Consider the following 26,272-nt stretch of genomic DNA (forward strand, 5'->3'; position numbering starts at 1 on the left):
TTTAGTATGGCTATTGATCGGCTTGAGATTAGCTCTAGCTCTGAAATGAGAAATCTTGGTATAATTTTTTTACCCTAGTTTAGCCTTTGAGTCCCATGTGTGGAATGTCACCAGGATGTCGTTTTTTCATTTACGTAATATTGCCCGATTACATTCTATTCTGTCTTTGTCTGATGCTGAGAAGTTAGTACATGCCTTTGTCTCTTCTAGACTTGAATACTGCAATGCTCTGCTTGCTCGTGTCTCTAAGAGGGTTCTCAACAGGCACAGTATGTTCAGAATTCGACTGCTCGGGTTTTAACAAAATCTATATCCTGCGAAAATATAACTCCTGTTTTGGCATCTTTGCATTGGCTGCCTGTCAAGTCTAGGGTTGATTTAAAAATTCTGTTGATGACCTATAAAGCCTAAATGGATTGGCTCCATGCTATATAAAATATTTAGTACACAACTATATTCCTTCGCGTAATCTGTGGTCAATGGACTCTGGTCTTTTAATTATTCCAAAAACAAGGCTACATTCAATGGGTGACAGAACATTTATCAGTTATGCACCAAGATTGTGGAATGCTCTTCCTGGGGTGATCAAGGACTCTGAGACTTTGGGTATGTTTAAATCACGTCTTTAAACTTACTTTTATACACTAGCTTTTCCTAATGTTTAAATCTCAAAATTGTAATGCTTGCTATGTCTTTTTTTATTGAGCTGTACAGTGCTTTGTGATGTTTGTACATGAAAGGCGCTATATAAAATTAAAAAAAATAAATAAAGTTTATAAGGTTGATTGTGATTAGTGAGGTAGGATAATGTAGATTATATGAAGTATCCCATTAAGGTGATAATGATATCATTGTTACTATAACTCTACCATATTGTAAATAAATCATTAATAGTTAGATTTTGACTTTATACATCCCTTGAATTCGCAACCAACATCATGAAACTTCTACCACCCACGGCTCTTCCATAGTTTCAAAACTGGTTTTGTACATGTGAGAAACAGACCACTTTACCACCTGCAGAATGCCAAATCGTTTAATTATACTATGCCTTCAATAGCGTTATGATTAGCCGAAACAACTGAACCTACAAAACCAGGGTAGCAGTATTTAGAGAAAAAAAAAAAAACTATTAAAATTGATAAACCTACTGGGTTCATTATATTACTATAAAGTCCCTGTCAATATACAAACGACTCTGCAGACCAGCTGCTAAAGTAGCAACCATTTCCTTATTTTCTTTTTCATTTCTGCTTTCACTTGCTCAAGGATATATGTATTTTTTAAATCAAGTTGTTGTTTTATTCTCTCAATATGAATATTGTTATTTTTTCATTACACTCGTCCAAACTATTAACATTTTCTTCAGTGGAAAGGTACCTGACAAATCGTAGAAGGTAAATCCAGGTTTTAACAGTACAGTGCCTCCCAGTCATTTTCTATATAGAGAAAGTACCCTCTCTATGAAGGCTTGACTGTCTGGTAGATGGAACTTGCATTTCATTACCAATCACGTCTTTAGCCCAGGACAAAGATCACTGCCATAGTCATCTACCACACGGTACAGCACTATCGGACGGACATTATCGCTTGAATAGCATAATTAACAACTATTTTATAGATTGTATATAACTATTTACTGTTGGTTCACTTCTATTTGACTGGTTCTTGTTTTGTAACATTAAGCCTTGTACAGGATTTTCTTTAAGAAAATAGTCTTATTCATATTTTGGAGCTAAAAGCAAACAGATTAGAAAAATCTGCCAGTAAGTCTTGTAAAAGAAAATCCCTTTGTAAGTGTTACATTTTGCAATGCTCTTACTGAAAATGCAATAAAATAATATTATAACGAATGAAGCAAAACATATCCTGAATGACAGGCTGTGCCAAGATCGCTTGTTTCCCAATAGTGCTTTTGATGGTTCACTGTGGAATTACAACACTGGAAAAACAAGACGCCTTGGTCTTTTACAGGAATACTGAGAGATTTCACCTGATGTCATTTACAAAATATCACTTGCCTTCTGTGCATGTAATGTCCAGTGTTAACACACCACTTTCCATTGCTGCCAACTGTTGGACAAATTATAGGCATATGCTTGCTCTAGGGAAAAGGAGTGAACTACAGATTATCTTCTTAGAAATCAGAGCACTGCCTTTGTTCCACCGGAGGATGGTGGAACTTGTCAAACTGCGAGAGTAGTGTATGCTTAAAAACCACATAACAGACTAGCGTTGGGCTACTGACAATGGTATAGTTGGGTCTATAGTAGCTTAGTTGTTAAGGGTGCCTGGCTGCAGTGTGGAAGGCAGTGGGTTTTAGCAGCTCAGTGGTTAGAGAAAGTGCTGGGCTACAGTGTGGAAGGTAGTGGGAGTAGCTTAGTGGTTCGAAAAAGCACTGGGCTGCAGTGTGGAAAGTGTTGGGTTTGAGCAGATCAGTGGTTAGAGAAAATGCCCGACTGCAGTGTGGAAGGCAGTGGTTTTGAGTAGCTCAGTGGTTACAGCACTGGACGGCAATAAGAAAAGTAGTCAATAGTTCAAGGAGCTTTACAAGTTTCATAGCAGCGACATCAGAGACTGATTGAGGAGGAGTGTAAAGCTGCCTCTTGTGGGAGAACGTTATATTTGGGCCAGCTATTCAAATAATATGTTTGCGTAAGTTATTGCTGGCAGTTGACTTGGCAGGCAGATGAAAAGACCCAATTCTGGTCCATATGTATGGTAATAATTAAATCTGGCCACTCTGAGAATTCCCAAGTATTTTTATGAGAGAGGAAGACGGTTATAAACTGGAATATTGTGAAATTAAATATTTAAACAAGTACTTAGATATGTCAGTTATTCCCAAATTTAAAGTTAAACAGTACCAGCCCTGTGGGTGGCACAGTCATTGACTATGGTTCCACAGTGGATCAAAAAATGTCCTCAAGCTTGCACTATTAATCTCTTTTGGTTGTATAAAGATGAAATTATTTTATAATATTTAAAAACAAATTCTACATTTCAAGTGGACCAAAGGGGGTTACTTAGCCTTTTATGCAAATGACTTAACATTTAATAATTTTTGGGGGAGGAAAGCCCTTGAAACATGCTTTGAAATTATAATAACTTTATTTGTCTAGGTCATCCACCACATTGAAACATATTAAGTAACTGATAAAAGATGCTGATGAAATTGCTCAAATTCAAGTTGTATAAATATGGCAATAACTATGTAATTCAGTACTAGCTGTAATCATAACGTTATAAGTTAAAAGAATGGTCTTCTCCATCTGACATTCTTGCTGTATCCAGGACTGTATTTTTGAAAACATCCTCCCGATTGTTTTGATACTGTGTTGATAAATCTCCTAATTTATCAACTCCGGTCACCAGTAGAATGAAAACATCTCTTCTAGGCATCAACTTGTATCCGGGTCTCCCTGCTGGATCCCTGCTCATTGTTTTCTGTTCCCACAATACAGCATTTAATTCAATCAGAGCAACAGCATTGGGGGAGGAGGGACCTTGATACACTTGAAAGTTTATAAGAGACCTTGAGATGCATTTTTAAACCGTTTGCTCCAGTCTTTAACTAATTCCTGTTTTATGAAAGTGGTAAAACACCTTTTGATTTTACAAAACTAAAACCAAACTAAGTTATATATTTCAAGTTCTCTTAAGCACTATCATGATGTCTGTTTCTCATTTTGTAACATTAACCTGTTTTTTTTTCTTTTGAAAAAATAAGTGTTTGTTAAAGAATGAAGGAAACACATTGAAAATAAAGCCCCCCTATGGCTTGGTTGCCAACAGACTACAGGAGGAGGCTTCTTTTCTTGTTTGATAGGCACTTTGAGAGACAAGACGTAGATTCGATAAGCCAATAAGCTTGTAGTCCTTGGCTCTGCCATACCCTGTGCCAGTGTCATAAGATGTAGAATGCTGGTGATTATCCAACATAAAACAACTACTGTGTTCCAGGTGTTGTAAATAGTACAGGGGATCCAGGAGAACATACAGTACTACAAAGGTATTAAAACTCCCACAAATTGAGGAATACATATTTAAACTTTCTTTTTTTATGACATCAACCTTAATCTGTTTATTTTCAGGTTGATTTGCTCAATCACGGTTCGCTATAATTGTTCATATCACAATAAAAGTGCTACAAGTCATTGCGAAACAGCACAGCCAATAGCCGTTCTCTGTGTATCAATAAAAGCAGCCCTGACATCACAGGGAATGGTGATTGGGTTCCTGCAACATGCAAAACACTCAAACAATGTACTGAATCCCCAAGGGAGCCACGCAGACACTTCCACTCAGAGCATTCTTCTATTAAGCAGAACAATATGGAACATGCCAACTGTCTTCGGCTGTTTATTTACATTAAACAACAACAGCTGCTGTGTCAAATAATGTTAGTTCTATAAAGAACAATGTTACAAGCCAAAAAATGAAAACCCCAATATTTTCCCAGTATTGCTTATTAAGAAAAAAAAGAACTTTTGTATTTAAAGAATAGCATTTTATTTTCAGTTTGCAGGGAGTTTTTGGTTCATTTTTTATTTTGTATAACAAATATGGAACCCATTTACTTTTAAAGTCATTATGTGTTAGTCTGCCATTTATATAAACTGGGATTTGGGGCTCCATTGTAACCTTTCACACAATGAGAAGCAATCATAGTCATTCCCAGTTAGATTCATATAAGTAACAGAGTGGTCTTAGGACATGGATAAAAAAAAAGGTAAATATCCTGGCCAGCCATATTTGGGAAGCCCTTGGAAGCTTAACAGTACAACAGTATACCTTATAGAAGTTTCCCACAGTAAAAGCATAGAAAAGTGTGCTAAAGCACAGTGAAATCATGGTAAAGCATAGATATGCATTTCAAAGCCTAGAGAAGTATGGTAAAGCATATTAAAAAAAAAAGAAAATTGCAAACTGCAGTACATGCGTAGTATAACCATAGGAAAAGCACACGAAAATTGCTAAATTACCATGCAAATGTACTACAGTAAAATGTTTATAAGGGATTGTGGCAAAGTGGTGAGTGGATACAGGTGAGTGCAGTGCAGGTACGAATCACACAGACAATTACTAACAGGTGCAAGGGTGTTTATTGATAAATTACAATGTCCAGAGCCTTAAATGCAAATACCTGTAAATAATAATGTTGGAAGTGATTACAGCGACGTGTATCACTTCGGTTTTTGTAAACTCCCACGGGTTTGACCCGCAACCAAAAAGCCCAGTTTTAACACCCACACAAAACACAAAGACACAGACACAGTTCAGATGGTGCGTGATTTAAGTGCTTGTGGTGAAAAGACATTGTGAAACAGGGAAGTGCTGCTGGTGTCCGGATTTGTTGCTGGCCTGCGGCTGCAGCTTCGGATAGTGTTAGTAGTCGGGGGTCACTGAGTTTGGATACCGTAGCTCCGTCCCTCTCCTAAATGACCGACTTCCACCTACCCTACGGAATAAGTTAGTTAAGGGTACTCTATTCCTTTTACACAGTGCCCTCACAGGTCAAGAGGGAGATCTAACACCAAGAATCATTTGATCTCTTTCACAGGGATGTAGCATTATGTTCAAAAGGTGTAATAAAACAGCAAAAATGGATGGTTCTAAAGGATTTTGTAAAGTGGTAAAGCAATGAAATCAATACAAATCCCCCCAAGCTGTGCACAGCAGTAAAAGTATGCCCCTTACCTATTCTGTGGTGCAAAGTGCTGTCTGAAGCCCACTGAACAACTTCCCTGACGCCTTGGCAGGCTCCATCCCCTAAGAGCCCAGGGAACCCTGGGACAGCAAGTGTCCGTTGGTGCTAGCGCTGTGCTGGATCACAGCATCCTGGGCCCTCGTCTTCTCTTTTTTCAGCATGTTTACCAGAATAGCTGGAATGCATGTTACGGAAAAGGAAAGACAATTTCTTTGTGTCGTTTATGTCTATATAAAACATTTGTCAGACCTTTCTGTCCTTAGAGGAATCAGGGTGATTTTGTACTTCAAGCGTTTTGTACAGAAGTGTAGTACATGCTCTAATAAGCCTTGTCCTCTGCTCCAAGTAATTTTAATAACCTAATTGCTGCTTGTGGTTTGCCTATAAAGGAATAGGCATAAACTTCAAAACAACTCTGTAATAAACAGCTGTAGAAACCTATTTGTATACCTCTGGCTCTCCATACTTGAGACAGAGCTTAGTGTTTGGTGGTGACAGTCTGTAGCATCATTAAGTGCCATTTTTAAAGATCAAGGACCACCATCATTGGTATTTCTCTTCCCTGTTTTTAATTAATATAATGGCTCTGCCAAACAACAACTTACAGTGCCTTGCATAAGTATTCACCCCCCTTGGACTTTTCCACATTTTGTAGTGTTACAACCTGGAATGAAAATGGATTTAATTGGGATTTTTACCATTTGATTTACACAACATACTTAACACTTTGAAGGTGCAAAATATTTTTTTATTGTGACACAAAAGTTAATTAAACAAAAAAAAAAGACATTTGTTGGTTGCATAAGTATTCACCCCCCTGAGTCAATACTTGGTAGAAGCACCTTTGGCAGCAATTACAGCTGTGAGTCTTTTTGGGTAAGTCTCTACCAGCTTTGCACATCTCTATCCTGCAATTTTTGCCAATTCTTCTGGGCAAAATTGCTCAAGCTCTGTCAAGTTGGATGGGGACTGTTGGTGAACAGCAATTTTCAAGTCTTGCCACAGATTCTCAATCGGGTTGAGGTCTGGGCTTTGACTGGGCCATTCTAAGACATTCAGGTTCTTGTTTTTAAATCACTCCAGTGTAGCTTTGGCTGTGTGTTTAGGGTCATTGTCCTGCTGGAAGGTGAACCTCCGCCCCAGTCCCAGGTCTCTTGTAGACTGAAACAGGGTTTCCTCTAGAATTTCCCTGTATTTGGCTCCATCCATCTTGCCTTCAATCCTGACCAGTTTCCCAGTCCCTGCCGATGAAAAGCATCCCCATAACATGATGCTGCCACCATGCTTCACCGTGGGGATGGTGTTCTCAGGGTGATGAGCAGTGTTGACTTTGCGCCACACATAGCGCTTTGCACTAAGGCCAAAAAGTTCAATTTTGGTTTCATCAGACCAGAGAACCTTTTTCCATGTTTGCTGTGTCTCCCACATTCCTTTTGGCAAAATCCAAACGGGATTTGATATGTGTTTTTTTCAGCAATGGCTTTCTTCTCGCCACTCTTCCATAAAGCACAGCTTTGTGGAGCGTCCGGGTTATAGTTGTCCCATGGACGGTTTCTCCCATCTCAGCTGTGGATCTCTCCAGCTCCTTCAGAGTTACCATTGGCCTCTTGGTTGCTTCTCTGACTAATGCCCTCCTTACCTGGTGGACGGCCTTCTCTAGGCAGAGTCGCGGTTGTGCCATATTCTTTCCATTTTTTAATAATGGATTTAACTGTGCTCTGGGTGATGTTCAAAGTTTGGGATATTTTTTTTTATAAACCAACCCTGATTGGTGCTTCTCCAGAACTTTATCCCGGACTTGTTTTGATAGCTCCTTGGTCTTCATGATGCTGTTTGTTTAGATATGCTCTCTAACAAACTCTGGGGCCTTCCGGAAACAGGTGTATTTAATCTGAGATCATGTGACACTTTAATTGCACACAGGTGGACTCCATTCAACTAATTATGTGACTTCTGAAGGCAATTGGTTGCACCAGAGCTCATTTAGGGGTGTCACAGCAAAGGGGGTGAATACTTATGCAATCAAGACTTTTCAGTTTTTTATTTGTAAATAATTTTGAAAAATATGTAGATGTTTTTGTTACAATGAGAAGTAAATAAAATGCTAGGGAGGACAGTGTTTGAATTATTTAAATTGCAGCAGCTCAACAGTCCTATCAATTAACAGACCAAGATAGCAAAAAATAAACAGTGTACACCAGAAAGCACTGGAGATTTAAGAAACAGACTAGTTCAAGATCTGCAGTTAGCAAAGACATGGAACTCCAGGTTTGTGTCTGCGGCTGGAGCAAGGCGACAACGGTCAGGGGTTTGAAGATTCATCAAGGGAGAATGAAATGCTTGAGGGAGAAGGGACAAGGGCCTCGCATTGATCAGTACTTCTTACGAAGTCAGTCAAGTCAGTCGAATGAAATCCAGCGACAGGAAGCAAACCACAGTTTGCAGGATATCAGCACCCCTGTCATAGACGTGAGGAGGACTTGCATGGACACAGTTAGTGATGAACCTAATGATCTTGTGAACCCGGTCAGACAAACCAGCATAAGAGAGAAAAGAACCTCAACGGGCACAAGCCTGGAGTTAAATGGCCAAGAGCTTGTAAGAAAACTGCATTATTATTATTTGTTTATTTAGCAGACGCCTTTATCCAAGGCGACTTACAGAGACTAGGGTGTGTGAACTATGCATCAGCTGCAGAGTCACTTACAATTACGTCTCACCCAAAAGACGGAGCACAAGGAGGTTAAGTGACTTGCTCAGGGTCACACAATGAGTCAGTGGCTGAGGTGGGATTTGAACCGGGGACCTTCTGGTTACAAGCCTGTTTCTTTAACCACTGGACCACACAGCCTCCCATGGGACACAGTAAACACAGATCTATGCTTTGCATTGGAAAGATTAAGTGAAACAGTTGAAAAGAAGCTGGATAAATTTGGGGACATCATCTACGCATATGGAAGTAAGAGGTTTGGAGTTGAAAAAAGGAAGGAAAAAGTACAAACTATTCCTGGAAAGTCTAGACGGCAGCAGGAGATTGAACGCTTAGTTAGAGAAAGGAGACAGCTGAGGAAGCAATGGAGAAGAGCAGAACAAAGTCAGAAGGAGGGACTCAATCTATTACAAAGGGTCATAAAAGATAAGCTTGCAACATTGCGCAGAGCTGAGCGCCTACGGAACCGCTACAAAAAGGAAAGTGCGAGAGCTAACTTTTATAAAGACCCAGTCAAATTTGTAAAGAAGTTATTCACCAGTGAGAAGAATGGCACACTAAAAGCATCTAAGGTTGAGCTGGAGATATATTTGGAGGAAACACATACAGATTCAAAAATGCAGGAGCCTATGTCAATTCCGTCAGACATCCCACCAGAATACCAAATAGAGGAATGTGCACCTAAGTGGAAAGAAGTAGAGCAAGCTGTGAAAAAAGCAAGGGCTTCATCATCTCCAGGGCCTAATGGAGTTCTGTACAGAGTGTACAAGTGTGCTTCAGGAGTTCTACGAATTCTGTGGAAATTGATGAAAGTGGCATGGGAAAAACAGGTTGTACCAAGAGCATGGCGCCGAGCAGGTGGAGTCGTTATACCTAAAGAAGAAAAAGATTCTACAAGCATCAGTCAGTTTCGTCCTATTTCCCTATTAAACATAGAAGGCAAGATTTTCTTCAGAATTATTGCTCAGAGATTGTCAACTTACCTATTAAAGAACTGCTTCATTGACACTTCAATACAAAAAGCGGGCATTCCAGGTTTCCCAGGATGCTTAGAACACATCAATGTGATCTGGCAACAAATTCAATCAGCTAAAAAGGAGAGGAAGGAGCTCCATGTGACATTCCTGGATTTGGCTAATGCATATGGTTCAGTGCCACATGAACTACTTTGGGCAGCATTTGATTTTTTCAGTGTACCGATGACAATAACAAATTTAGTGAAAGCCTACTTTGGAGATTTGCAATTTAGTTTTTCAACTTCAAAATTCAGCACTACATGGCAATGCCTAGAGGTTGGAATAATGGCAGGATGCACCATTTCTCCACTGGCTTTTACCATGGCAATGGAAGTAATCATTAGGGCATCAAAATGGGTAGTAGGAGGAGAGCGCTTGGCTTCTGGAATGCGACTACCACCAATTCGAGCATACATGGATGACATGACAACCATGAATACGACAGTAGCCTGCACTAATCGGTTATTGGGCAAATTAACCAATAACATTGAATGGGCACGAATGCAATTCAAGCCCACTAAATCAAGGAGCATCTCTATAATTAAAGGCAAAGTAGTAGATAAAACATTCTTCATTAATGGTGAGGCAATACCAACAGTGTCTGAGAAGCCAGTGAAGAGTCTTTGGAGATGGTACGATGGGGATATAAAGGACACAGTTCGTGTTGGAGAAGTTAGACTACAAGCAGTGGAAGGGTTGAAGAGCATAGACAGCTGCGCTCTACCAGGCAAACTAAAACTCTGGTGCTTTCAGTTTGGTCTACTGCCGAGGTTGCTGTGGCCACTGACTGTGTACGAGGTTTCTTTGACAACAGTAGAGAAGCTGGAAGCTTTATTAAGTTCATACATCAGGAAATGGTTGGGAGTTCCACGCTGCCTCAGCAGAGAGGGACTTTATGGTAAAGGAATACTGCAGCTACCAGTCTCCGCTCTAACTGAGGAGTTTAAGTGCACCAAGGTCAGACTGGAAATGACATTAGTAGAGTCACGCGACAAATGCGTAAGGGAGGCAGCACCTGTGTTGAAAACTGGAAGAAAGTGGGCGGCAAAGAAAGCTGTGGAAGATCCAAAGGCTGCCCTTCGAATTGGTGATATCATGGGGCAAGTTCAGCATGGAAGAGGGGGTCTTGGTATCAGTTGAGCTCCTCCTACATGGCACAAGGCAGCCCCAGCTCAAAGGAGGAAGCTGGTAGTCAACGAGGTGCAAAAGCAGGAGAAGAGGATGAGGTGTATAAAGGCCATTTCCCAGGCCAAGCAGGGAGAATGGATGAGATGGGAGAGTGTGGAACAGTGCAAGATTGGCTGGCAAGACCTATGGTCAATGGAACAGAGCAGGATCAGTTTCCTCATCAGGTCAACATATGATGTTCTCCCATCACCACAGAACCTAAACCTCTGGGTAGGAGAGGATCCCTCATGTCCTTTGTGTTCATCACCTGCAACATTAAGGCACATTTTGACAGGATGTAAGGTGGCTCTTAGCCAAGGACGGTTTACTTGGCGCCATGACCAGGTGCTGCGATGTTTGGCCTTAGCATTGGAAGACAAGCGCAACATGACCAATAAGTTGCCACCTGTTCCATCAAAACAGTACACACAAAAGATAACGTTCCTCCGCCCAGGAGAGCAACCACCAAGAAAAGGTAGTAAAACCAATCTTCGCCCAGGACAACTGGAAGCTGCTAGAGACTGGAAAATGCTGGCAGATGTTGGTCAATGGCTTATTTTTCCACCTGAGATTGCCACCACTAACCTTCGACCAGATATTGTCTTGTGGTCTGGATCAGCATGCCTTGTTCACCTGGTAGAGTTAACAGTGCCATGGGAGGATGATGTAGATGAGGCGTATGAGAGGAAGAAACTGCGGTATGCTCAACTAGCCACTGAAGCGGAACAGCGAGGATGGAGAGTTCGGGTTTACCCAGTGGAAGTGGGTTGTCGAGGATTTGTGGCACACTCTACAACCCGGTTTCTCAGAGACGTCGGATTCAGTGGCCAAGAGTTGCGTCGCACAGTGAAGAACTTATCTGAAGCAGCAGAGAGGAGCAGCAACTGGCTGTGGTTGAGATGGAAAGATTCTGGCTGGGGATCTCAAGCACAATAGAAAGAAAGAAACACTGATGTACAGGTAAGTAAGCTGGGCTGAGTTGAGTGGGGGACGGAGGGGGGTGATGCTGGGACGCCAGAATCACCGTCAAGCCCTCTTGAGGTGTCGTGGGCTAGTCGACGAAACACTGAGGATGGAAGGTGCCCACTTGAAGACCCCAAAGATGTACCCTACTTAGCTCAATCCAGACGGTTGTCATGCTTGATGCGCTGGGGAGGCAGCACTGTGGTTGATCCCCGGAGCCAGCATCGCAGCCGTTGTGTGTGCTGATGCGCCAGGGAGGCAAAATAAGCTGATCCCTGGAGCCAGCATTACACTTCAGCCATTAACACCAGACAGAAGGATATCTACATCATCATATGGAAGGAAACGCAAATGGATGGAGACACATATGGATCACATTAGTTTACTGTAAAGCTACGTCTTAGTTGGTGCTTATCTTGGCGAGAGCCGAGTTCAAATCAGCATGAAGTTTTAACATCTACTCTCGTGTAATGGAAATCTTAAATTAGAAGCTGGTTGGAACTGCAAAACGCATCTGGCCTTGCACACTGTAAACTCATAATAACATTTTAAAGAATCTGATTACTGTGGATCCCCTGGTTTTATGAGATAGCACACTGGAAAAAGCCCTTGAGGTAGCATTTAATTGTAACAAAATTAGATTTAATAGTTGGCACGTTCATGGTTTTACATGAGGTAGATCTTGTGGCTGTAGGAAGCGAAGGGAGACTGAGGCTCATTTAATGGGTAGAGCACTGCTCCTCAAACTTTTCAAATCAGTGATGAAATGATCTCATGCTGGGTAGAGCAGCCCAAAAAAACACACAACGGTACAACTACAACTCTAACAATGGGAAATTATACAGGATAGCTGACTTTTAACAAGACAGCAGTGGTTATTATTATCAACGTCTGTTTCATTGAAATGCTGCCACAAAATGTCAGGACACTGTGGCGCTCAGTCAACAATCAGTACAAGGTTTTTTATGAGAAGCGAAGCTGGGTGCAACTCGAGAAACTGTGAGCTAACAGTCTGGTTACATGCAGTGGGACTACCAGCCATATGGAGCAAATCAAAGCCCATTACAGTAGCTCTGTGATGTCATCGCCAGGAGGAGAGAGGTTTATATTTTAAACAGGGATTGTGCTGAAAACTGGGTTAATAGAGAGGTTGTAAGGCTCAGGATGATTGAATCAACAAGTCCTTGAGAATGGGAAGGAGCGAAGAAAGCATGAGCGAAGGCTGTGTCCATTTCAAAGCAGTCACGTGATTAAAAAATGTTTGGGATGGATGTGTAATTATTACATAGGTGAATTTAAAACAAAAAATGTTGCACTTGAATTGAGTGCTCTCCCTAGTGTACAATATTTTAACATTCATCACCAATTAAATATTATTGATTTAGAAGCCATTTCTGGATTTTTGTTCTGATTTGTAACCGGATTAGCTGAAAAAAACAGTGTTAACTGTCTAACATACTAGAGATCATTCAGTTATAGAAGTTCTTCTGATTAGTCTCCAATGACAGCATTTACCCCAGGTGTGAGTGAAAAGACATTCCAATACTCTGATCCAGCAGCATGGGACTCCTTTCCGACACTGCTTCTGGTGCAACCAAACCAGATTGAATATTACCTGTCTGGAATTGGCTTGAGCTGCATTTAAAATGTGTTACACTAATACGCTCCTGGAAAAGATTATTGACGATTAGACCAGTTTTGACAAATCTGCAAGTCTGCAAGGTTCTTTTACAATTGACTGATCATGCAATATCAGCTCAAAGTGACAATATACTATAGGAATGGTAAATAAATTGTGGTGTAAAACTCATTTTTCTCATGGTTTTGTATATTAGTACTTTTGTAGCATTGTCATAGAGGCTAACTGCTGGATTGGCACACCTTGAAAAAGCATGAAATATTTGCTCTCCAGATGAGCAGACTAAAAAAGCCCATGATCACATGTAAAATGAACGGTAAGTAAAACACAGCTTCACTACGAATCATGTACGAAAAATCAACCAAGAATAATAATAAAGTAAAGAATAATAAGAATATTAGTCCACGAGAACTGGAAGGACACTGATCTTGCTGTCTCTCTGCTGCAGCAGTCCTTTAAGTTTATTAATCTGAGGAGTGCTGCCACTCTCCATGTCTACAGTGCTGTCTGGGAGATGGAGGGAGGAGAGCTTGTCTTCCCTCCCCATGCTGGATGGACTGGACCTTGTCTCTCTGACCAAGATCTGTAGAACACAAGTTAGAAAAGAAAATACGCTTTACTTCAGGAGGCATAGTTAAGTGGGGGAAAATGCAATAGCCTTTTTATCTCTGGAGGCTTGTCGTAGGTCACTCAAGACCTTCTCAACTTTACCCCCAGTCGACAATTGTCCAGATATATTGACTGACCAAGATGGAAGTAAAATTAGAAAATCCCTTAAGCTGCAAAGTATGTGGTCACATGCTTTGTGATGCTATCTACTAGACCATGTATACCTGTAGCCATGGGGCCCATTTCATAAAAGTTCTGCGATTGTGACGTGCTTGCGAGGATGCAGAGGTCATCGCTGCAATTGTTTCATAAAACACATTGCAAGTGCTGTCACTTGTGATCATTCTTTTGCGATCTGCATTGAAAAACATTTTTCGAAAGAATAAATTGATACAATTGTTGAAATGGTAGGTCAACACAAATCCGTTCTATTTAGCATTGTCAGAGTTTAGTCACAAAGAAAAGAAAAAAGTGTCATGAAAAAAAGTGAGATGGTCATGGATGCAGTAAATATTGTCAGGTGGAGCAGAGAACAGCAGAAAGAAATGGAGAGAGCTAGTGAGCAGAACAAAAAAGAAGGGAGATGAAAAATACCTCAAATGAGGAAAAAATTGTCTAAATATAATTGGTGAAGTAGCTGTTGCTGGTATTGAGAGAGGCATGGGATAAGCAAAAAAAAAAAAAAGGCTGATAGCGAAGCTGTTCCTGCTGACTTTAATCTAACGTAACCACATCTTTTGTTATCCATCCATGATTTTAGTGAGCAATAATGAAAATAGATACATTGTTTTAAGTTACAGAACTTGTTAATAAAATGCATTATTATTATTATTATTATTATTATTATTATTATTATTATTATTATTATTATTATTATTATTATTTTACCCACTGTCTCACAATATCTCATCACCAATATCTCTACTGGCAAAGTGATCGGCAATATCACAATTTGTCCAAATGAAACTCCTGTTTGTACTCCCAGGGTATCAAATGACAGCATCCAACACAGACATTTTGGCCTATGAGATGGCTTGAATATTAACGGAATTAAAACCTTTCCTGCATATGTACAGCTGTTCATTCACAGCAGGGGACACAATTGGTATTTGAGGTCCATCTATGGCAAATTTCTTGATTTATTAAACTGCACAGATTACAAAATACAGCACATGTACTTTTTTTTTTTTTTAATTGTGATGTTATTTTAATATAATCTTTTTTTATATTTGATTGCTCTGCCATATCGACGGTCAGCTAGCTGTATGAGCGGTCCTAAAACAGGATTTGTGATGAAAATTGTTACTTGCGGTTGCTGTCTGGCTGTCGCAAATTTGAGTCACAATCAGCAACGTCGCAGTCCTGCGAAAGTTTTATAAAACCCACATTATAATCTGTGAGGTGCCTGCAACGGGCACCTCACAGGCCCCGCCATGGACTTTAAGTGGAGATAGACACATCTCAGTGTGTAGGAGACACATCTTTACACATTGAGTGGTGATGTTGAATCATGGGATCCTTTAAGACCCAACTTAACAAAGTTCTGAGATCAATCAGCTACTAGGACAAGCACTGAAAGGCCTTATGGCCTCCTGTCATTTGTACATGATAGCTTCTTATATGATAGCTTTAGTGTCAGAGCAAAAGGCCAAATAAAGTCAACGTGATTTGCTATCTGGTTAACGACACAAAACCACTATGTACTGAACTTGCATAATCAGACTGTATGTTCATGTTTAGCATGTATGTAAACAAATCTCCAGAAAGAACGTCACACAATACTGCAGTAGGGAGACTGTCTGGCCTCAGACCAATAACAAACCCCAAGTGAGATAAACAGCCATTCACTCAGACTTAAACAAATCTCACCAGCTACTATATTGCGGTGGGCATGTACACTTGAGACCTCTGACCCTTGTAAATAAAAATGGGCACTAGAGATTTAATTAAGCAATGTATTAACTCTCTACAGTTTATAAGGATGCGTACAATAGTTTAAAGAGCTTGGATCCTACAGTGCAACACTCCATACCAATCAGTTGCCCAGGGTAACTATTTTCCTATACAAATGTGTCTGCTGCATTTTGTTAAAAATCCCTCCAAAAACCACTAGGTGGCATATTTCTCTTTACTAAAAATACCCTGAATGGACACCAGATGGCAATGACACAGAGGGTGGGTGAAGGTGTGTTGCATGGCTCTCTCTCTGAGTGGTCGAGAGGCGGGTCTTTGGGGGATGGTCGACCAATAAAAATGACACTCTGCTGTTCCTTTGGGCTGGCCTTTCTAGAAGAACCAGCAGCGGAGCTCTGTTCAGAAAACCTGAATTAAAAATAAAAGAAAAAGACAGCAAAAGACAACCAAGATCAGGAGTAAGTAAAGAGGCAAGCAAGCCTGGCTGAAGAAGTCAGCCGCAACAAATCTGAGTATCCAATCACGTACCCAAAGGGACGTTATTTAGTTAGCTGGGGAATCCTGGGCAACCCCGTGAGTGATAGCGAGGGAATAGTAGAGTATCACGGAAACCCAAGCCTCACAGAATAGTGAAGGTTGTGGGACGCTGCGTGCAGCAGCACCTTTTGTTTGTAGTTTGTTTAACAGTGTTTGTTTTCTATTGCCTTCTGTTTTGTACTTAGTTTTCCAACACCTGAGAGTGCTAAAAGAACTGTGTGTGTTCCCCCTGGATACGCACTGGGATGGCCTCAAAAGTTACCGTTGACGGTATTCAAGCCACGACACAAGTCCTCAGTTTTTTTTTTGTTTTTTTTTTAATTTAGTCGTTGCCAATTAGTTTTTTTTTTATTATTTTCTCCCCAATTTGAAATGCCCAATTATTTTATTATGCTCACCTCACCGCTACCACCCCTGCGCTGACTCGGGAGGGGCAAAGATGAACACACGCTGTCCTCCGAAGCGTGTGCCATCAGCCGTCCGCTTCTTTACACACTGCGAACTCACCGTGCAGCCGCCTCAGAGCTACAGCGTCGGAGGACAACGCAGCTCTGGGCAGCTTACAGGCAAGCCTGCAGGCGCCCGGCCAGACTACAGGGGTCGCTGGTGCACGGTGAGCTGAGGACACCCTGGCTGACCTAACCCTCCCTCCCCCCGGATGACGCTCGGCCAATTGAGCGCCGCCCCCTGGAAGCTCCCGTCCACGGTCGGCTGTGGAATAGCCTGGACTCGAACTCGCGACGTCCAGGCTATAGAGCGCATCCTGCACTCTAGCGAGTGCTTTTACTGGATGCGCCACTCGGGAGCCCACAAGTCCTCCGTTTTGATTGGTAGAGCAGTGGCCCTCACTTTCAATGAGGTCCTAAATGATTTATAAGAAGGTTGATTCATTAATATACAATCTGGTGAAGAAAATAAATCAGTGCGCCGAAATAGCGTTTCAAATAAGCTTTTTTGCCGCCTGTGTTTTCAGTGAATCACCCACACCCTCTCACAAGTTTATTGAATTTTTTTTGTATGGTTTTTACATGTTCTCTTTAGTCTAGACACATGCATGTCAGTCTAGTCTTATGTAAGTTTGCACACCCTCCTATCTTTTCACTACAAAATGCTTTCATTCATGCTGATATTATACCTGTAGTTTTTAGTTAACCTAAGAACTATTGTGTAACATTTTTTAACTTGAAATTATGAAGTGAAATATGAATGTTAAAACATAAGAAGAAATATTTAAACAACTTTTGAAAACAAATTGTTATATATTATTCTCTTTCATTTTATGCTTCATTAAAAAATGAAAACAAGGCTGTTAAGTGAAAGGAATGAGTGTTGTGACTGGTAAAACATTTAGTGACCCGTCACCGTGACAGACATATGCTGAATTCACTTTCCGCTTATGGAAGCAGTGCTGGATCTTACACATGACAGCACCCACATCCAGAGCAGCGTCAGGGTCAGAGTCCTCCATGAACGCCTCCATTCTCTCCTCCAGTCTGAAACACAGCGGGGGAAACACTGACCATTCACCACCAAGAGGAAAGCGAGACACGTTTTTAATAAACGCTGCATCCTTAGGCTAGCTTTGTATGCTTCGCTGGTGCTCAAGCAACACCATCTGAAATATAGAAGGAATCTGCAGTCTCCAGTCATGGGAAATGGAAGAGTGGCACACTAGATGTGTGTCACCCCTTTTCAGTGAAACAGAGAATTCTCTGTGTTATATCTCATTTGATCAAATTTTGTACTGTCAGCCACATACTGTATCATTAAGCTGGCAATGAAAATACAGATGCCACTCAGTTATTATATTATTTACTTTGCCCTTGGAATACATTTTAAAACAACTATGAAAAGTTCAGAAAGGTATTCTCAAAACTTTTTATGAGGCATGCAGGTCATCAATTCCAGGGACCAGCTTTGTGAACAATACGTACAGTATACCAGAGCTGGCCAACCTTTTTGGTTAAAAGAGCCTTACCGATGACCAGGGAGTTCTTAAAGAGCTATACAATACATATACATATTATTTACAGAAAAAAATAAAGACTTTAAGTTACAACAGGTTTAGTTTATTAGCTGACTGAATCATAGCAAAGAGGAGAGGAACGGTGGGTCCCTATAGGGAAAGGCCCTGGTATCCTGGTAGGCGTGGTAACATTTACAGCAGTGAACCACAGATTACCAATCAGTTACTGTGGTAAAATATAAGGTTTAACCAAACTGCACTTAGACAGCGCTTCAGTATGTTTGTGCTCATTAAACATGTTTCATGTTTAAACATAATTTTTGCTGCATTTTGACTGTACTTGCTTCTACCAAAGACTACTGATTGCCACGAATGGGATACTCCACTTCTAAATCAAAAGAACCATAATGGGGAGTTCATTAAGCCACATACTGTACAGTAGGGCCCTAGAAAAATCCATTGGGCAGTCCTGCTGTATAACATTGGTATACACCAGCAATCCCAGCTAACTTCGATTCATTTTCCAACCTCTGGATCCATCCTGCATGCCGTAGTTAATAACAGACTGAGGAATGGCAGGGGGTCCAGACCGAGCACTTAATCGCTGGAAATCACTGACACTTTCCTGTTTGTCTGCAGGCTAATCATCTCAGCAGAGTGCCGGCTGTCAGTTTGGGCAGATACAGTGTGACTGTATCTGCCCAACCCCCCCGGCTTGACTCTGCAGGTGATAAGTGGTTGGGTTGACCAGGGCTGCTCAAATCACAAGACCGCCAGGAATCTTGCTGTTTTCTTTGTTTATCTTCAGTTTAGGCTGGGCCTGCAGCCACACAGCACAGGACGTGTGGTTCTCCTTCACACCAACATATAAACAGCTCAATCTGTGTTACAAAACATAATTGCAGCCCCAGGTGAATGACTGGTTTGGATTGTGGTTGCCCCTGACCCATTCATCACATACTGGTCACAAGTATTCCCTACTTTACATTCAGTAATTACCTGTGATACAGTACAGTTTCCAAGTAATGAGAGTGAAAAGAAATAAAACACTGCAAGCATTACAAATACTTCTGTTCTCATTTTTACTGTATAGCAGCGTACTGGGCTTCTCAAAAAATAGCCCTGAAAGTGCACTAAAAACACTGCAGGAATCTTTCAGAGAAAGTACAGGGAAATGAACTCTGGAATGAAGGTAAAGCAATCAATGCTCTCACTTGCCAAGGCAGCATTTCCCAATTTCTCCCACTGAGCTCCAACTGGCATTCGGACCTTGTGTGTGGGAGGGTTGTGATGGGGAATCAAAACAAGAAAAACAGGTTTGCATTAGCCATTTGGGAAACCGGGAGCAATTTTTTCCTTGAGAGATAGTATTTTTGGAGGATACACCATACCTTCTGTAGAAAACATGTCCAGCACTCAAGTTAAAGTGGAAAGGATGTGCTTCCTTTGTGGTGGCAGAAGCAGGAAAGGAGATGCATACCTCCATGGTTTGGGGATTAAATCATATTTTAAAAGGACAGCCAAACCGTTGAGTAGTCCCTGTTCCCACACTGGTTTGTAAATGTGAATTTAAAAGGTGCAGAACTCTGCTTTTGCTTTTTGAAGCTGGTTTGCCTTTTTTCACATATATTTTGTCTGAGTTTCAAAAGACCCAGATCCAGAAAGAATCAGAATCAGATCCAGTGATTCTCCAATCTACTGCGCTGGAATTTATATGTAATTTCATGTATCTTGTACTGCATATGAAGCCTATTACAGTGGGGTTCTCAACCAAGTTGGAGAAGCTATAATAATGCACGAGTAACGTAAACACACAGTAACCCTAACCCCTTTCTGCAATGATGACCGTCGAGACAGGTATCACAGTCATTCTGTATCCGTAGTAAATGGATGACATTTGGGTTGCCTATTTTTTTAAAGGGGGGTACCAAGGTAGTTAGCAAACAAGGGTAGGTCTAATGGGTAATAAATGTTCCATCCCAGTTGTAACCACATTTGATAACAATAGGACATGTGGTTCTCTAGACACAAGTAAAAATGTCAATGTGACAATTTCTATACACTTTAAATAAACCTGGTTTCCTCTACATTCTTTAAAGTATCCTAGGCAAGGTTCTATTAGATAAAGCCATAGCCAGAGATGTCCATCTCGCAGGAGTAAAACTCCCTGCAAAAAAAGGCTACGTGCTTGTGCCACGGAGACCCAAAATAACAAAACAACAACAAAACACCACATGCTGGCACAGGTGGAGGCTCTCAGCTAATAGCATCAGTAGGGGGCACTAAGGCTTGTGATGGCATTGTGGTTTCTACATTGGAATAAGTCCCCATGGATACCTAATTACCATAAGAGTCAGGACTACAACTAAATAAATCAAAGCAGTATTACTTTTGGAGCTGTGAGTTGGTCAGTTCTCTGCTCTCTGGTCACCATGGCGAATTTGTCCTTCAGTGCCTGGATCTCTCTCTCTCTCTTCAGTTGGGTGATCATCTGAAAAGACAGAAAAGTGCGGCTGGAGTCAGGTCCCTCCCTCTCCCTCCCATTCAGCTCCATGCTCAGAAAGTCTGGCAGATTACGCTGCCATCGTCACGCAGATTAAAAGCAAATGCTTCAAATTTATTACAGTGCTTAAGAATAGATTGAGGGAAGCTTTATGAATTCAAACCACCGGGAACCCGTTTCCTCTGGCCGAGGTTCAGAAGAGCAATCAGTCACTGTTAAATATCTAGCAGTCTATCTTCAGTATCTAGCTTTATCTTAGGCTTTTCACCAAAAAGGACTACCTGCACATAGCCATCATGTTGGCTGTATACAGTGTGGTAAACTACTTAGGGAAAACATTACATTACAACCATCTTTAGATTTTAGATTTTTGGAAAAATGAGGATCAGGAATTGAGGAAAAACACATACTGCGGAGTAGTAGAAGCCAGTGACATTGTGTTATATAAAATAGAGACCTTTAAATGATCCTCTTTAGGCACCCCAACATGTGCATGAATAATGTGCTTAAACCAAAGTCCATTCTGATTAGTGAATGTAACTCAATAATAATAGTAATACAATATGACTCACCAATATAGGCATAAATACTGAGGGCAATATTTATCTAAAACAAAATCCAACTAAATCCAACTAAATTAAAAGTATTCAGCATCACCAAGTAAAATTCACCCCATTTCCTGACAAATACATGTTAAAACTTCAATTACTATACCCATATGAATGTGATCTGTAGTGAAAGTGCCAGTTGTTTTTTCTGTACATTGCATAAACCGAGACTGGTACATAAATAAGAACTTAATAAATGGGATCTGAAGTGAGAGCTGCAAGGTGCAGTCTTGCCATGTCAGAATTAGTCCGACCAGCAAATGGCACTAGTGTATATATTTATGGTTAGCATGGGCATATATATGGGTATCACTGGGTGTAGTAGAGATAGTTCAGTCATGTAATCAGAGTGAAGGACGGGGGGCCAACGGTAGGTGGAGCAGCTAGCTAATTAACTAGCCTTTTATGCCTTCTGAAGATGATTAGTCCATCAAACAATTCAGAGGTCTTTGAGGTCCAAGACCTAATGGCAGGGGGTGTTTGGTTATGACTGAGGTGTGATTGCTCACAGAGCTAGAAGAGAAAGATTTCTTGGCACCTGCCTGCACTGTGCCTGAATCTAGCCAGTGAGTGTCCCTCACCCTATATTCAAGAAAATAAATGAATAATAAAGGCCAGTGAATGACAGTATTCAAGTAGTACCGGGTTAAAATACAAGTTGGTTCATGAAGGAAAAAACATAAAGAGTACCTGCCAAATTAAAACAGACACCCACCCAGTACTCCAACTGGTCTAGTTTAATTCAAACTTTCCAATCAATTTGATCTGTAACTCTCCATCTGCCATAAACGAAGACAGGACATAAAATAAAAACTGAACAGCATGCTAGGACAGTGGACTTTAGTAGACACCAGTTATTGGCAGGTACCCAGTTCATAAAACATCAGCAGGGTGGTGCTAAAATTCAGCCTCAAACAGATCTCTGAATAAACATTCCAAACACACTAACACCAAGACACTAAACACTCAAGGTCAGATGATACACAGCACAGGCACTGCATGTTACTATCTTGGCTTTTTCATATACCCCATGATACTTACCTGCTAATAGGGCAAAACTGCTAAAATGCTACTTTCTGAAAACAGAAAAAATACCTTTTTAAAACATACATGAAAAAAACCATTGGCAATTACATTTTTACACATTTTATAAGGCATTATGGTGCAATGCAAGGAAGAAGCCTTTTTTTGCAATCCACACTTTCTTTGCCAGTTTCACCCTTTTTGCATTTGTGGTCAATTTTATTTTGTCTTACTTTGTGCTGCAAAAAGGGCAACACTGCAACGTTATTACTGTTATTATTATTTTAAAAAGAGACTTTTGCTTGAGGTTAAAGGGTACATAAGGACCTTTTTATTTTATTGTGTTCCATGTTCCCATGTGTTGCTACAACTGTTTACGTAAGGTGTGTGTATTGTTTTATTTTTATTTATTTTACATTTTGACCACTTTTTTAAACTTTTAAATTACATTCCCTGCCTCAAGATGGCTTCACTTACTCCAAGTAAAATTCGGGAACACGTATTCATATGAGTAATGGGTTCCCTGCACACCACTATTATCTAACAACTTTTAATCACTACAACTTAGAGAGTAATCTAATAAGGAAGGTTTACTGGTCTACGCATTTTAAATGCATGATGATGCAATATTTGTAGCCACTTCCGTAAAAAGAAATCACTCTATAATGGAAACCCTGAAGCACAAATATAAACCTGACTAAACTGGAGTCACAAAGCCAATGGAAGTTGTTGTTCCAGAATAGAAATCAATCATGCATGTGACTGCCTTCAAGATGGTAATTAGCAGCACTGCCAGACACAGCCGCCTTCCACATGTCTGATGACAGATGAAGTCAACGTGTCCTTGTGCAGCACATGTCCGCACAGCTCTGTCTCCCTGGTTATGAAGTCTGCTGGAAGGCTTTGGCCAGAGCCTATGGACTGTGCGTGTGTGCAGATGTTCTCCTTGACTTCATGTTAAACCATATCCTTCTTTTAATGAGCAGAATTTATTATTATTCTTTTGCAGATGCAACTCATCAAGTTTAAGAAGCTTAGCCAAGCTGGACATGGGGCAGTTTTGGGGCGGTATTCCTCCTGTGAATATCAAGTTCAGCCAGGGCCAGAGTATTACTTATATACCAGTATGGTAAAAGCTTCCTGTCTACTTTGTGGATATTAAAATAGCTCAATGAACTATCAAAGAAAACTAGGGGTGTCAATCCTGGTGTTATGCCACATTCCATCAAAACCAGTCTCTAAAACTAAATCTTAGCTGTAGCCGGTTCTAGCAGCAGTCTCCACTCCAGTCTGAAATCGGACAATACACAAATGTCAAAGATCATCTGTATCTACCATGTTTTTATATAATTGCTTTTTATAAATTAACCCGCCAACCTCCATCATTTCCCTGACAGGCTTAGAACCGGCATTGCTGACATATTTTCTTTATGCAGTTGGAGATTTAAAAATCGACTCTCGTGCCACTTGCATTGGATGCTCCTTAGGAAACAGATAGCGTTCTACCAGTCCGAAATAAAAATGTTTTGATCTCAACCTGCTGACAGAAGGGAACACGTCTGATTTAAATCACCTTCAAGTCAATCCCAAGGACAGAAACATACAGGTCCAAATTCCAACTTGAATAAATTGTCAAAATACTGAATTCAAATAGGCTACATTCCATTTCCCCGCAGCGTTCTTTCTTTTTAGCTACAGCTACACAACTGGCTTGTTATTCAAACCTTATTTTTTAATTAAATTTCTCTTAATTGACCGACTCTAAACAAACACGCAGCTCCAAATTCCACCTGCCCTGCACATTTTCTCTGGCCAGACAAGCCTGCAAGAACTTTACACCAAATTCAAAAACATTTTCTCTGTCTGGCTCTAAAAGTACAGTCTTTGGGTTGCAGGTATGCGCTAATCAGCCTGTTTGGTCAGCTCTGAGAAATTGCTTCACTGTGAGTGTTTGTAACCTGTGGAGGCTCCTCTGTTTGGGCTCTAGGTCATTAGTTTGGGAAACTTGTTTATGATCCGGGGGGGGATGGGGGGATACATTCATAGATGCTGACTTCTATAAACTAGCTGTTGAAAAACCTTGTAAACAATGCCAGGTAATGGCAAGAATGAAACCTCAAGCAAACAAGCATTCTGTATTCTTGAGTGCTGGGTGTCTCAGTGAGTCAGTAACTATATATTAGCGGGGGTTCACATAGCTGGTACGGAGGTATGCTTGCAAACCAATAAAGAAAAATGCAGACTTCCATATTGTTCTTTAAGACACAAAGGCATACCTTCAGAACATTTTAAACAGGAAAGCAAGGTAGAGACATACCTGCTTAGCCTCTGGCTTTTTTCAGGAGACTCAGGGTCTCTGGGCTCTGTTAACGATCTCTGGGAGGGTTCCAATTTAACTACAGTCCCCTCCCTGCTAGCGCTATCATTGGGTCCTTCCGGTTTTTAAAAAACAAACTGAGTGATAGGTGGAATCACTACAGTTCATTAGATCAATAATTTTATTTTAATGGGCACTTGAAACAACCAATGATAGCAGGGATCTCTATTAATCCGTCCATTCAGAGAAGAGGGATGCAATTATGGGGAGTGCACTAAGATTAAGGAAGCTAAACCATTCAACTTAAAATAATATATTTTTCACCCTCAGTTATATCCTTATATAGAAACTGTTGTGCCATAAAGCTAACGTGTTCAACAACATAAAATGACAAAGTGTTTTTGTTTTTGTTTTGAGTCCCTAGGGCAGCAATTTGGTGGTAGAATATTGAAATAAATAGAAAATGTGTGATGATTTGTTAAAAATTGTAATAACCAACAATCCTGACTCCTAATTAAACATTCAGAAACTATTGTTGTGTTCTCTGACACTGCCATCCCAATTGTTTGAACTGTCAGAGGAGGAGGTGGAGCCAGACAGCGACTTGGATAATGACTTCTAATTTTGGTAAGTACCAAACCATTTCTGCTGGTACTCATGTGAGAATCTAATGTTAAAAGTTATGTGAACCCCTGGATATAAGGCTTTCTATCAAGGTCAAGGACTGTAAGAGAGTCAGAGGATTTTTTGGTCTGACAAGCATACAGTAGTACCAAAAAGAAACTTAAATGTAGTTTTGCAATTATACAAACATATCTGTCTGTCTTCCACATATTGTTCTGAAACCCTTTGAACGTCATTTTGTTTACATTTTTTAAAAAACATGACAACACTGATAAACTACAGTAAATTCATAGTATAACCAAAGGAAAAACATGGGAAAACTTCAAAATTACAGTGGTCAGCTTTTATAAGGTCTACTACAGCATGGTACTGTTCATTGTACTGTAAGGGCAACAGTGTGGAGTAGTGGTTAAGGCTCTGGACTCTTGACTGGAGGGTCGTGGGTTCAATCCCGGGTGGGGGACACTGCTGCTGTACCCTTGAGCAAGGTACTTTACCTAGATTGCTCCAGTAAAAACCCAACTGTATAAATGGGTAATTGTATGTAAAAATAATGTGTAAAAAATAATGTAATTGTATGTAAAAATAATGTGATATCTTGTAAAAATTGTAAGTTGCCCTGGATAAGGGCGTCTGCTAAGAAATAAATAATAATAATACTGTATATTAACCCACTGATAGTCACCCACAGGCCACTGATAGTCACTATAACCCTTGATCAGAGGCAGTATTTGTAGTTTTTCTCCCGTGTGTGTGTGTGGCGCACTCTGCGTTATTGTAAGTGCTTTGTTTCCTAAGCCAATGGTGTGGATCTGGGGCCTAGATTCAGCACATTGATTCCAGTACTCGCAGAGGAAACAGGCAGCTGGTAGCTCAGGAGACCTGACATGATTGAACATTTCCTTTGATGGCTGTATTATTTACACTGTATCAAATGTTCTGCTTATGAGATCCCTGGTGTACATG

General features: G+C 40.6%; 1 protein-coding gene across 1 annotated transcript in view; it reads right to left on the reverse strand.

Moving 5' to 3' along the window:
* The window catches only part of LOC117411213 (kinesin-like protein KIF6), a 133,478-nt gene that overhangs the window by 66,583 nt on the left and 40,623 nt on the right, over positions 1-26,272 (reverse strand). The window contains exons 12-13 of the mRNA XM_059025959.1: positions 20,613-20,722; positions 17,653-17,758 (exon numbers count right to left, since the gene is read on the reverse strand). Of these exons, the coding sequence (XP_058881942.1) occupies positions 17,653-17,758; positions 20,613-20,722 (216 nt within the window). The remainder of the gene's footprint in view (positions 1-17,652; positions 17,759-20,612; positions 20,723-26,272) is intronic.

Source organism: Acipenser ruthenus, chromosome 6 (genome assembly GCF_902713425.1).
Source record: "Acipenser ruthenus chromosome 6, fAciRut3.2 maternal haplotype, whole genome shotgun sequence".
Taxonomy (NCBI): Eukaryota; Metazoa; Chordata; class Actinopteri; order Acipenseriformes; family Acipenseridae; genus Acipenser; species Acipenser ruthenus.